Raw genomic sequence first — 13619 nt, 5'->3', positions numbered from 1 at the left:
AACACATATATATGGAATTTAAGAAAAAAAAATGTCATGAAGAACCTAGGGGTAAAGCAGGAATAAAGACGCAGACCTCCTAGAGAACGGACTTGAGATTATGGGGAGGGGGAAGGGTGAGCTGTGACAGGGCGAGAGAGAGTCATGGGCATATACACACTAACAAACGTAGTAAGGTAGATAGCTAGTGGGAAGCAGCCGCATGGCACAGGAATATTGGCTCGGTGCTTTGTGACAGCCTGGAGGGGTGGGATAGGGAGGGTGGGAGGGAGGGTGGGAGGGAGGGAGACGCAAGAGGGAAGACATATGGGAACATATGTTTATGTATGACTGATTCACTTTGTTATAAAGCAGAAACTAACACACCATTGTAAAGCAATTATACCCCAATAAAGATGTTAAAAAAAAAAAAAAACTACAATGATGTATCATCTCACACCAGTCAGAATGGCCATCATCAAAAAATCTAGAAACAATAAATGCTGGAGAGGGTGTGGAGAAAAGCAGCGAACACTCTTGCACTGCTGGTGGGAATGTGAATTGGTTCAGCCACTATGGAGAACAGTACGGAGGTTCCTTAAAAAACTACAAATAGAACCACCATATGAGCCAGCAGTCCCACTACTGGGCATATACCCTGTGAAAACCATAATTCAAAAAGAGTCATGTACCAAAATGTTCATTGCGGCTCTATTTACAATAGCCAGGAGATGGAAACAACCTAAGTGTCCATCACTGGATGAATGGATAAAGAAGATGTGGCACATATATACAATGGAATATTACTCAGCCATAAAAAGAAACAAAATTGAGCTATTTGTATTGAGATGGATGGACCTAGAGTCTGTCATACAGAGTGAAGTAAGTCAGAAAGAGAAAGACAAACACCACATGCTAACACATATATATGGAATTTAAGAAAAAAAAATGTCATGAAGAACCTAGGGGTAAGACAGGAATAAAGACACAGATCCACTGGAGAACGGACTTGAGGATATGGGGAGGGGGAAGGGTGAGCTGTGACAAAGCAAGAGAGTGGCATGGACATATATACACTACCAAACGTAAAACACATAGCTAGTGGAAAGCAGCCGCACAGCACAAGGAGATCAGCTCGGTGCTTTGTGACCACCTAGAGGGGTGGGATAGGGAGGGTGGGAGGGAGGGAGACGCAAGAGGGAAGAGATATGGGAACATATGTATATGTATAACTGATTCACTTTGTTATAAAGCAGAAATTAACACACCATTGTAAAGCAATTATACTCCAATAAAGATGTAAAAAAAAAAAAAAAAAAAAAAAACTATGGCAAACAGGATTTAAAGAGTGTCGCAAATGAATGTGGAACCGCAGAGGAGAAAAACACCAAAGTAACATTAAGCAAATTACATAAAACTTTTAACCTCAACCAGGGTTTTTCTCTCGTATCTGAAGCTGATAGACTTAGAGGTGTAAGGAAATAATCCAGGTTTTGGTGCTCCTCAAAATCATCTTTACCCCTTTTTTGTACCATATCAACAAGCAAATCAACAGCTGAAAACTATTTAACATAGAAGACTAGGAATATTACATATATTCACTACATACTGGCCTCATAGCGTATGAATTAACCTCTTAAAGAATAAAGTCTTAGATCTCTAACCCTCTACTATAAAATATATATAATAATTTAATAAGTATTAGGGGGAAATATGCCTTCCTAATATGTCATAGGATGGAAATAATGAGAAAAAAAGGACTAAATTGGCTAGGATAATCTGACACAAGGTCATAAAAAAATATAAAATATAAAAATATAAATAAAACTTAACACTACAATCCACCTATAACCTCTGAAAAATCTCCTAGACCATCAATCTGGTATTTTTTCCACAAAGAATCTATTTTTTTTAAATTCTAGCTTATTTTCTAATTTGTCTACTAGAGTAGAATTTTAAAATACGAAACCTAGAGACTACAACTCAAAAAGATGCAACATAAATGTGAAACATTTAATATCTTTAAATAAATATTAAATAAATGCTATAATATCTTAACAAGGAAAATCAAAAAGCTTTTTAAATATTTGCCTTTCAACGTAGTATAGCAAAATTTCAGCCTCTTTTGCCTTGCCTGGGTCATCTTCAAGTAGTTCCTCAACAATGCCTTGTTCACCTGTAAATATTGAAAGCACCACTGGATGATATTTAAGGTTATCAATCAATAGAAAATAACAAACATATAAATGTTTAATACCAACAACTTAATGCTATAGTTTCTAATAGCACCAACCTCTTCCTAAACTGAGTAGCTTCCCCATCCCTTTCTTCCTTATTTTCAGGTATTCTCTCCTTGGCTAACCAAGTCTACTCTTTACCAATTATTTGTCAGCTGTTGAAGGAAGAAGCCCACAGGGTAACAGAGACCTAACAGAAGTAAGTACATTTTTAGTTTCTTTAAACTCAGCCTAGGAAAATCCCCATTCTTTAGCTTTCTGGAGAAAAAAAATGTTTTCCATTATTCATGTGAATTAATAAATATAGATCCTCTACCGTGTAAATCTTTATTTTTCTCAGTGTGCTCCATGAAGTCCTCAAATGATCTGCTCATATCAGATTTTACCCACAAAGTAAGTGCCTGTGAAATAATCTGCAGTCTTTGATGACTATAAAGATAAAAAACATTAACAATATACTGAACCTAAAATCAAATAGTGGAATCTTAAAATAAACACAAATAAAAGCTTCAAACTGTAAAAAGTATATATTCAACTTTCATACCGGAACTGTAATTCATTGTTCAGATTTTCAGCTAAATCTCGCCGTTCTAATACCACAATCATTTCCTCATCTAAATCTGCCTTCCTCTGAGCTGGTAAATATTTTTTTGACATAAGTTGCTCAATTTCTGCATATTTATCTTCAAGATGTTTCAAGTATTTAGTGAGAGCATCTAAACTGACAGATTCTTGGAGAGTCATGCCTAAGGGAAAAGGGAACAAATCAAACAAGCCAAGCCACGTGTGGGACTCTTGTGCTCAAACAGCAAGTCTTAGCAAAATAGGTCAGATGGTTGGCTATGTTAAGAAATAATTAAGAAATTGTAGCATGAACTTGAAGATTATTGAACATAAACAGAATTAGCATACATTTCTAAATGGCTGGTAGTTTTAAACAAATCATCAATGAAGACTTAGTGAAGACTGATGGTCCAAACCTTAGCATTTTAAGAAAAAAAATTTTCAGGACCGCATCACCACATCTTGCAAACCCCTAAATATCAATCTTATTCAGTAACACCAAGAACTTTTGCCTAATAATTCAGGATTCCTGTTCAATGATTTTTCCCTAACCAAACTTTCCATTAGTCTACTACAACTAACCCCAGGGTAATCTGTTTATTCTCTCCAATGCAAAGTTTATAAATGCCTGCCAAATCTTCAGTCCTTTCTCCCTCGGTCATTGTCCCCTCTATTCATTATTCATAACTGCCCCCCACATACACACACACTTCAAATGACTTTCATTCTCATTCAGATCAATTGTTGCCTTTAAAGGCACACCTCAAAATTCTCTTCAAGAAACCCCCCTGGATTAACCCTAATCAATTTCAGTCATTCCCTTACACCCTGTATCCCTTCAGCATTTAATCAATTTGTCAGCTATTTTGTACTTATTCATATGTATCTTATTTGTAGTCTGCTAGTCATAATTTTATACTTGAAAGTGAATCTAGTCCCTGCTTCAATCAATCATAGGATGATCATTCAACCTCAGTCAAAATCCTCTGGTGTGGGGTAGCTCATTATCTCAAGACATAGCTTCTTCCATTGAAACCAAATCTGACTTCCTAAAATTTCCACTTATTGATTCTGCCTCTGGATAAACACTAGTTGGAATTTTGAAAAGTTTTGAATGCAGTTATCTATTCTCAAAGTCTTTCTTTACTCCAGGATGTATATTTGCAATTCCTCTATCCATTCATCATACAAATCTCTCAATATTCTGGAGGAATTCCAGGATATACTCCAATTTCTTAAAATGTGGCTTGGCTGAAAATGAGGAACCAGTGAATGCTGACATCAATGTGAATCAACAATATTCACCATAACTTTACGTACCACAGTTTTTTCACATATTTCATGGGTTCTCAAACTATAAAATGCATCAGAATAACCTGGAGAACTTGTTAAAACACTGACTGCTGGGCTCCACCACCCGACCCCGACTCCCATCCCTGGAATTTCTGACAGAGTAAATCTGCAGCAGGACAAAAAAATTTGCATTTCTAACAGGTTCCCAGGTAATGCTGACGTTGATGTAGGAATCACACTTTAAGAGCCACTGTACTATACTTTATATAATCCAGCCAGACTGGAACTCTTTCAATCGTTTAGGGTTGTTAAGTTTTCTCATTCCCTTGTATGTACCTAGAGGCCAGACTAAAGCTGTTTGTAAAGTCTGGCTAAAGTCCCGATATACTTGGAAGATATATACATGGTAACACATATATATTAATTTGTGTAACTGGAAACAGTTGGAATTTCTCTCAAATATTTTAAACAAAATACTGTACCTGGAATAGGTTTTGAAGGATCTTTGCAGTAAATACAACATTGTTCTTTTGTGTCATACTCTGCCCTAAGTTGTTTCATTTCATCTATTTGCAATTGAATCTTTGAGGAATTATTTTCAATAAGCCTCATCCTGAAAAACAGAAAGGCTTTTTTATGTTTCTTTCAACGAATTATTTAATCATACAATTCAAAGTAAAACAGGTTAAATTATTACTTTAATTTGGCTAATTATCATTTTGTACCGTTATGAACGTAGACGGAAGTTTACAAAAGAATGCCTAGGAAGTTAACTAACCTCACAAGTGAGGAACAATTTTCTTTCAAAGCATCAATAAAATCTTATACTGCCTATGATTCGTAACCTTATTGGAAATTTGTAAGTATTAAACATAATAATCTAGCCACAAAGTACTATGTCTATTCCCTTTAGTTGAAAATTACCTTTGCAATTTAAAAATTATTTTTGTTAAGTAATTGTATTAGTTTCCTGTTGCTGCTATAACAAATCACCACAAACTTGGTGGCTTAAAACAGCAGAAATCTATTCTTTCACAGTTCTGGAGGCCAGAAGTCCAGTATTAGTATCAGTGGGCCAAAATTTGTGTTTTTAGGATTGTGCTTCCTCTAGAAGCTCTAGGGGAGCATCCATTCCTTGCCTCCTCCAGCTTCCAAGGGCTGCCGGCCTTCTGTGGCTGCATCACTTCAATCTCTGCCTCCGAGGTAATGATGCTTTTTCCCCTTGTGTCTGTGTCAATGCTCCCTCTACCTCTCTGTATAAGGACACTTGTGATGGTATTTTGGACCCACCTGCATAATCCAAGATAATCTCCCTAGCTCAAGATCCTTAATGTAATCATATCTGCAAAGATCCTTTTTCCAAACAAAGTAACATTTCCAGGATTAGGACCTATTTCTTTGGGGACCATTATTCAGCCTACTCTATTAATTTTGATTCTAGAGCTAGAGGAATGATAGCATCTTGAGATAAAACTGAGTTCATCCAGAAATGGAGGTTTTAAAGACCAAGAAGTAAATAAAACCTTCTTTTAAGCATTATTTGAAATTTACTTCCTAGTTTATCACCAATATTTTGGCCCAGGGAGGAAATAATAGATTAAAATCAGTTAGCTACATAAATGTTACAAGAGTTTTGGTAAATTAAAAACAAGTTTGTCAGTAGATAACCGCTACCTAAGTCTGATTACTATATAGAGTTCTTGGTAACTACAGATGGCTCAGAGTAGGAGCTTGCAGTATTTATGAAAGAGGGACTGTGGAAATAAAATATCCTTGGCTTTCATCCAAATAGTTATGCTTTAGGAAGAAAGACATGTTAAAAGTAAACAGACTTTCAAAAAAATTGAAAGCAGGGACTCAGACAGATACTTGTACATGAATGTTCATGGTGGCACAAGTCACAATAGCCAAAGGTGGAAAAAACTCAAGTACCCATCAACTGATAAGTAGATGAAATATGGTACATACAAACAATGGAATATTATTCAGCCATAAAAAGGAATTAAGCTCCAATACATGCTACAACATGGATGAGAAGGTATCCAGTCATTGCTCCTATCCACAGCTACTTTTATGATCTCTTTATCTTTGACAATTTCACTACAGTAAATCTAGTTGAGTATTTCTTATTACTTACAATGGGATTCTTTGGTCTTCCAGAATCTGTGAATTGATATCTTTCACCAGTTCTAGAAAATTCTCAGCCATATTCTCTTCAAATATTGTCTCTGTCCCATATTCTCTTCTCTTTGAGTTGTGATTAGACATAATAATATAACTTTCTCACTCTGTCCTCCATGGTTTTTTTATAATAGCTTTATGGAAATATAGTTCGTATACCTTAAAATTCACCCTTGTAAAGTATACAATTCAGTGAATTTTAGCATATTCAAAGAGCTGTGCAAATACTACCATTTCTATTTCCAGAACATTTCATCACCCCCAAAATAAGCCCTGGATCTGTTAGCAGTCTGCTAAGCAGAAGGCAATTTTCCATGCAGTCCTCAAAGGTGGAGCAGTTTACCTCTTGTTCACTCTTCAAGGGTGTAGCCCTTTATCATCCCAGCTTTATATGGGGAGGATTTCCCAGTAGACTACACCCCTTGGGCAGATAGATCCTGGGCTCTGTCTTTTGTACCCCTGTGCCACAGACTAAAAACTAAAGCTTATGGTCACTAGTTTTAATAAATGCTTTCAGGGTCAAAGAAGTTTTAGTGCTTCTCTATCTTTTGTCTTCTGTTATGATTTTGCCCTAATATTTCTGTCACTGCCCTGTCAGCTTCCTGTTACTTTTGGAAAAAAATTTCTTTACCATCTTATGTAGCATATTTTCCCAATAGGAAGATCTATCCCAACATCTAGCAAGCCACATTACCAGAAGTGGAGGTCAAATTTTACATAATTTTCCAGGTTGACTTGAAATTATCTGTAATAATTTACCCATCAATTACCAAATGGAACACTGAAAATCTGAGACTACTTAGCAAGAATGAGCATTTTATCCTCTCCCAGTAGGTTATTTATCTTTGTGCATCAGAGCATTAAGTGCTCTATTTCAGATGGTAATCATGAAATTGTACTATTAAACCTTCCATGCAAGAAATCACCTGGAGCAATTATCTGTATCCCTCATTTTATGATACTACAATGTGCCTCCAATTATCCTAAGAGATATTATAAAATTCTCAAACAGAATTAGTATTATTTTTCAAGTAAAAATATAGTAATTTCAATAAGAAGGGTAACATAAAAACATGGCTTTAAAATAAAATTGAAATTGAAAAAGAGTAAGAACCACTGGTTATAGTTACAATGGCTAGTTAATATAACAAAGTAACAATTATCACTTTTGGGCTACTTACAAATATACTTACTTTGCTTTAAGTTGAGTTATTCTTTTCCTATGATATACCAATGCTGTGGGCTCTCCTGCCAAAACTTTAAGTTTTCCATGAAGATGAAATGCAGTTCTCTGGCTTTTCTTTATTGTCTCAATAAAGGCATCGTATTCTTTTTTGATTGAAGTAAGAATGGATTTGTATGCAGTGACATACTCTATTACCTAAAATATGATTTTTTTCTAGAAGACTATGGATCAAAAGACTTGCAAATACAGATTATAGATTTTTTTTAATGAAACATGATGGGCAATTATAAATCTAAAATTTTACAAATTTGAGCTTGCATTCATATGCAAATACCACTATTAAAGACAGTTAATTGTTACTGAATATATGCTCTTTGTGAATCATTACAATCCTGTGAGCTTAAATATGAGAGAGAGAGAAAAAACCATGTTTTTTGCTCTACTAGGAATTAACACATACATTATATGAGGTCAGATAAAACCAATACCAGATCTAATTATCTCAATTCTGGATCTCTTAAATACCATTACATATCGTCCCTCATTACCTCCAAGTCTAGTCTCTGAAGGACTTCATTCAGACCTTAAAATCCTGGACTCCTTTCTCTTCCCTGTTTTTCTAACCCATCTGCTCCAACTAGCTGATCAATACTCTCAATTCCAAACTGCATTTCTAATCCCAAGATGTCAAGTGCAACTGGAGAAAACCCTTCATACCTTACATTCATGGTTTACAATGGTGTTTAAGTACATAATAACTCTGGAAGGATAATGGAAGAGAATGGAAACCTACAGAGAAGGAAAGGAAAACAGAAACTTACAGAGAAGGAAACCTACATAATATCTCTGGATTGTTAATAGAAGAAAACAGAAACCTACAGAGAAGGAAAGGGAAGTAGGGTCTAAGATGAGAAGGACCAGACTTTCCACTGTATACTCTTATTGGTTCTTTTACTTTTCTTTTCTTTTCTTTTTTTTCCTGGTTAATCTTGTGTAGGCATTACCCATACAAAGAAACAATAATAACTAAGGAGCACTTTAAAGAAGTTAAAAAACAAAAAAAATTAAAAATAATTTATGGTTGCCAAATTCTGCTCACAAGGATTTTGGAAGGTGTCAAGGCATATAAAGAATAGATGTGATCAATCCACAGTTTTCTCTGAAAGATACAATTAGGCTTTCTACCTTTACTATATCTCTAGTCTCTGGTATACCACACTGTTAGCTAGAAAATACCTAGAAAAAATTATCCAGGTAGACATCTGGTCTATCAAGAAATTGTATAAGGAGGGGAGTTCCCTGGTGGTCTAGTGGTTAGGATTCGATGCTTTCACTGCCATGATCTGGGTTCAATCCCTGGTAGAGGAACTGAGATCCCGCAAGCCATGCGGCCAAAAAAAAAATGGTATAAGGAGATAATTGCTCAATGCCAAGCACCAGGAAAGGATATCTGAATGGGAGATATTGGTCATCTTTTTGACATGACCATACTACCTAACCACCCAAAGGACTGCCACCCAGCAACTTTCAATAAAATAGAGGTCATTAATCTGTGGTCTTCCAAATTAAATACCCCACGGTTCCTGGCCATCCTCTATTCCACAAGCCTCTATGAGGTGCTGCAACAATTCAAAACAACTCAGATATGTTGATGGATAGAAAACAGACTTGTAGTAACATCATGATCAGCTCCCACATGGTTTTGCTAGAAGAAATAGATTTCAGAACACCCATAGGAATCTTTAAGAATGCACAGAAAATGCATTAAAGTAAAGGAGGGAAACTTGTATGCCAGAGGTAGAACAGTTTTGCTTGGTCTACAAAATATTTTAAAATTTAGGAAATTTCACCCCAAACCCAAATTTTCAGGTTCTCTTGAAAACTGAAAAATCTACCAATGTGGAACCCCCATTCCTTAATGGCAGTAATCAGCTGGAGCTTTAGATTGGATTGTTTTTTCATTTTACCACCGTCCCCATGATTCCTTATTCTGTTAAAGCCAGTACACTTAACTCTTTTATATGACCTTCTTGGCCTCTAGGGATTCAAGTTTCAGACTCCGGTATTAAGGTTTCCATTAACTCCCCCCAAAACAGAGCCATCCTTACCAGGTACAGGGATCTGAGGGAGAGGAGGAATGGTATCCATTCCACCTCAGCCCCTACACACGAATATACACTATTTGTACAACACGCTACCAGGATGCAAAAGGCCAGTCACTTTCTGGAGTCCAATTACCTCCATAATTCACCCTTATCTGTTGAAGCTCACTCTTCCTAGCTTTGGTTTTCTTTGCTTACTAAGTCCTTTGCTTACTAAGTCCTTGGCTCTCTCTGCAACGTACCCTCAACTCTTGTTACACAGCCTCAGGTCCTCCTTGCTTTGATTTAGGCATGGTTCTCTAGGCCAAATCCTCTATCTTTGATTTTAAACAGAATTTGGTATTTGTTCTCTGGTTCTAAGTACTCAGAGATGCAAGCTGACACTTTCATCTTTTACCCAACCAGATCCTTCCGAGAAGGAAGATTAGAGAAGGCAGGCATTAATAGTTTATTAACAATCAAATGTGTTGGAATAACATGAAAATGGAAAGGCAGATTATCTTATTGAGAAGCTAGAATAAAAGTTTCTCTAAGTACCAAATGATTTCTATTTCAGATCCCCTCTCAGTACTGAAGAATAGGATACTTCACAATGTACAAATGTACCATTTGTAACTGTACAATGTACAAACAGTCCAAATGGAAATCCTGGGGGGTAGGGAGAAAAGGACTAAAGATACAGAAATTATCTTTTATTTAATCCCATGTCTTTTCTCTAAGAATTAAATTTACCAAAGCTCCTCCAAAATGACGTCACTATAACTATACTAATTTAAAGCAGAGAGCTCTTCATGGAAGAAAACTTCTGACAAGTGTTAGCATTTAGACATGCAAAGATAAGTATGTTACAATTATGATAACTTTCCTTTGCTGATTTCACACAAGTAGAGTCTCAGCATGATTCTTGATATTTATAAAACCTATTCAATACACTACCTTCAGTACCTTTAAATATTCACCTAATACATTCCTTAATGACTAAAACACCAAAACAATTTCATTGATCATAACAACTTATAAAATGAAGCTAATCTGCCAGTGTACCAGTTCCAAAAGACAGATTTTCCAGATGACTTAAAAGGAAGAAAAGATTTTTTCCATTTTATACTTTTATGGATATGCATCAATTTTCTTAATTCCACTTGTAGGTATATATCACTACTTTGTGTTCACTTTTCCTTAGAGTGAGGCACTATATTTTTATTTAGAGGAGAAATAAGACTCAGTGTGTAATGTTTAAAATTTAAACAAAACACTGAGTTCCTATTTTGCCTATGGCTGTTTTACTCAGAGACCAATAGTTTACAGAAGTCTTCACATAAGTAATAATTTCTTCTAGGTAAGGAGGAAAGAGTGCTGACTTCACTGATTTGACTGTCAGGGCAACTTACGTGGGTAAAAAAAAAAAAGTGAGATAAAAAAATGAGGATCGGTGGCCATATTGCAATTGTTGTTAAGGAAAAGCAGGTATTTCTAGAACCTTGAAAAGCAAAATCAAATGTTACATAAAGCCACAGCATTTTCTTACCTCCATATTTCCAACATTCAGTGCAGTTAAACCCCTTGTTTACCATGCCTATCTAGACCTCTAATCTACAAGGAGTCTCAATTTAATATGCTAGATCAAATCTAAACCAAGATTTTAATTATACCACAAACCAACCCAAAACAACAAAGAACTACCAGGTTCATGCTTACAGCCCAATTCCTAACAAATCAGATAATGATTTGAGATGGAAGGTCAAAGTGATATCAGAGGGCACAGCTAGGTTGTTGCTCAAAAACTGATAGCCTGCACTTAAGCTACAATAACTGAAACTCTCATTAACTGTCTAGTAATATAAATCCAGCATTGCATTTTCCCCATTCATCCCTTTCTGACAAATTGGATGAACTTCTCAAAACTGACAAATGGAATGTAGTCAAACAAGCAGTGCTGTTACTAAGGCAGGAATATTAGGTGTCAAGATAGACCATTTCTACTACATAAAAAATCTGTTGTCTTAAAGCATTATGATACCTTATCAAAAACGTTTCGGTATATGATGTAATATTCATCAGCAGGTCCTTCCTCATTACAGCCCACTCTTTCAGTTTCTGTAATTATGTATCTTTGCATTCTTTCCAAAAATTCCTTGTCACTTCTATTAATGATAGGAGGGAGAACTGCATGTTTATTTATTTCTTGGACAGACATATGTCACAGCCTGCACACCTGTTCACCAGAGAAAAGTCTTGACTTGCTTTTGCAACAAAGCCAAAACTTTTATAAGCCTGAAAGAAAAAGACCATCAATTAATCTAAAGCTTAAAATAAATTAAGTCAAATATTGATCTAGGGCTTCCCTGGTGGCGCAGTGGTTGAGAGTCCGCCTGCCGATGCAGGGGACACGGGTTCGTGCCCTGGTCCGGGAAGATCCCACATGCCGCGGAGCGGCTGGGCCCGTGAGCCATGGCTGCTGAGCCTGCGCATCCGGAGACTGTGCTCCAAAACGGGAGAGGCCACAACAGTGAGAGGCTCGCGTACAAAAAAAAAAAAAAAAAAAGACCTTATTTATCTTTATATTGATGAACTGGATAATGAGAAATCAATTATAAGTGAACATAAAGTAGTTCCAACAAAGCAATAATCCATAAATGGATCAACAGTTTTCCTAAATAAGAAATCAATTTTTTTATTCATTCATTCAACCAATATTTACTGAGTGTCTATTAAGTGCCAGGCATTGTTTTATAGCTAGAGATTCAGCATTCCCCATTATCCTTCCCCACCCATATGCACTCCAGTGCATAATACAGTTATAAATAATATAAAGTCCCTGGTTCCTTGATAGCTTACAATCTATTAAGGGAGACAGACTATAAATAATGTAATTTCCGGGAATTCCCTGGCCGTCCAGTGGTTAGGGCTCAGCGCTTTCATTGCCGTGGACCCAGTTCAATCCCAGGTCGGGGAACTAAGATTTTGCAAGCCGAGCAGCGCAGATGGAAAAAAAAAAAAAAAAGTAATTTCAGATAGTAAAAGATAAAAGTCAAAGGAGGAAGGAATGGGTGTGATCACTGGGGAATGGGTGGTCACATCTGAACACCAGTGGCTTCCTATTACCCTTAGGATAAAATCCAAGTTCCTTTCCTTAGTCTATGAATGCCCTATAGGAACCAGGGACTTTTTCTCTGACCAAATCTAGTTTTTTCATGTCCCTGTCCTCCTCATAACCCCCATACGCTCCTATAAACTTGCTCTCTTACCTGAGGGTCTTGCATAATTCTCTCCCCATCCCTGCATTCCCTTCCCGCATCCTCACCTCTCCTCCATAAGATACACACAGTACTTCCACTCTCATTTACTTGGCTTTATTTTTCAGATCTCAGCCTATACAGCTCCAGGAAAGCTGCCCTGGATTCCCTTAAATTTGATCAAGTGCCACTGCTATGTTCTCCCATGTACTGTGCACTTCCTCTATCATGATATTATTACTCAGAATTCTGGTTATATTCTCTACCTCTCTCAGTAGGCTCTAAATTTGATAAGATCAGGAACCAAAATGTTCTCATTCCCCATCTTCCTTCCCCACACATATGCATTCCAGTGCATAATACAGTTTCTAGCAGAGCACATGATGTCACCACCCACCCCACCCCCCAAAAAAAAGAAAGTTGATTATTAATCAGTAATCACTGAGCAATAATCTGGTCTGCTCAGAAGACATGACTTGTGCCCTCAAATCAGAACACAGCTAAAGTGATTGTTTCTCAGCATCTACAAAATGCCACTGAGTTACACAGAACAACTCAGATTACCTTGCACTCACTCATTCAAATTAGACACTTAGGGATACAGAGGAAACAAGTCACAAGGGCTCCTAGACAAGTATTGATTCTAGTTAAATGAACCTCTGCCACAGAGCAGAGAAGGCAGTGTGACCAGTGGGCACAACGGGCTACAAAAGCCCAGAGGGGCACCTCACTAGTCTGTGGGAGAGGGCAGGGAAATATTAGGGAAAACATCTCATGAAACAACATCCAGGACAATGCTTAATCTGTGCTGCATTTATTTATTCAATAAATATTGGGGGGG

The 13619-nt window shown here is 36.7% G+C and overlaps 1 protein-coding gene across 4 annotated transcripts in view; it reads right to left on the bottom strand.

The window, feature by feature from the left end:
- Nucleotides 1-13619, bottom strand: part of CLHC1 (clathrin heavy chain linker domain containing 1) — a 45741-nt gene that overhangs the window by 29364 nt on the left and 2758 nt on the right. The window contains exons 1-6 of one of the 4 annotated variants that reach the window (XM_049695969.1): nucleotides 11563-12063; nucleotides 7448-7635; nucleotides 4556-4686; nucleotides 2761-2962; nucleotides 2533-2645; nucleotides 2071-2155 (exon numbers count right to left, since the gene is read on the bottom strand). In XM_049695969.1, the coding sequence (XP_049551926.1) occupies nucleotides 2071-2155; nucleotides 2533-2645; nucleotides 2761-2962; nucleotides 4556-4686; nucleotides 7448-7635; nucleotides 11563-11739 (896 nt within the window). In that variant the 5' untranslated portion in view covers nucleotides 11740-12063. Of the gene's footprint in view, nucleotides 1-2070; nucleotides 2156-2532; nucleotides 2646-2760; nucleotides 2963-4555; nucleotides 4687-7447; nucleotides 7636-11562; nucleotides 12067-13619 lie in introns of those variants that run through there. The other 3 variants (XM_049695971.1, XM_049695972.1, XM_033414223.2) reach the window with 3 other exon arrangements.

This window comes from Orcinus orca, chromosome 13, assembly GCF_937001465.1.
Source record: "Orcinus orca chromosome 13, mOrcOrc1.1, whole genome shotgun sequence".
Taxonomy (NCBI): Eukaryota; Metazoa; Chordata; class Mammalia; order Artiodactyla; family Delphinidae; genus Orcinus; species Orcinus orca.
Note: the sequence above shows the minus strand (reverse complement) of the source record. Positions and strands in the feature narration are given on the sequence as shown.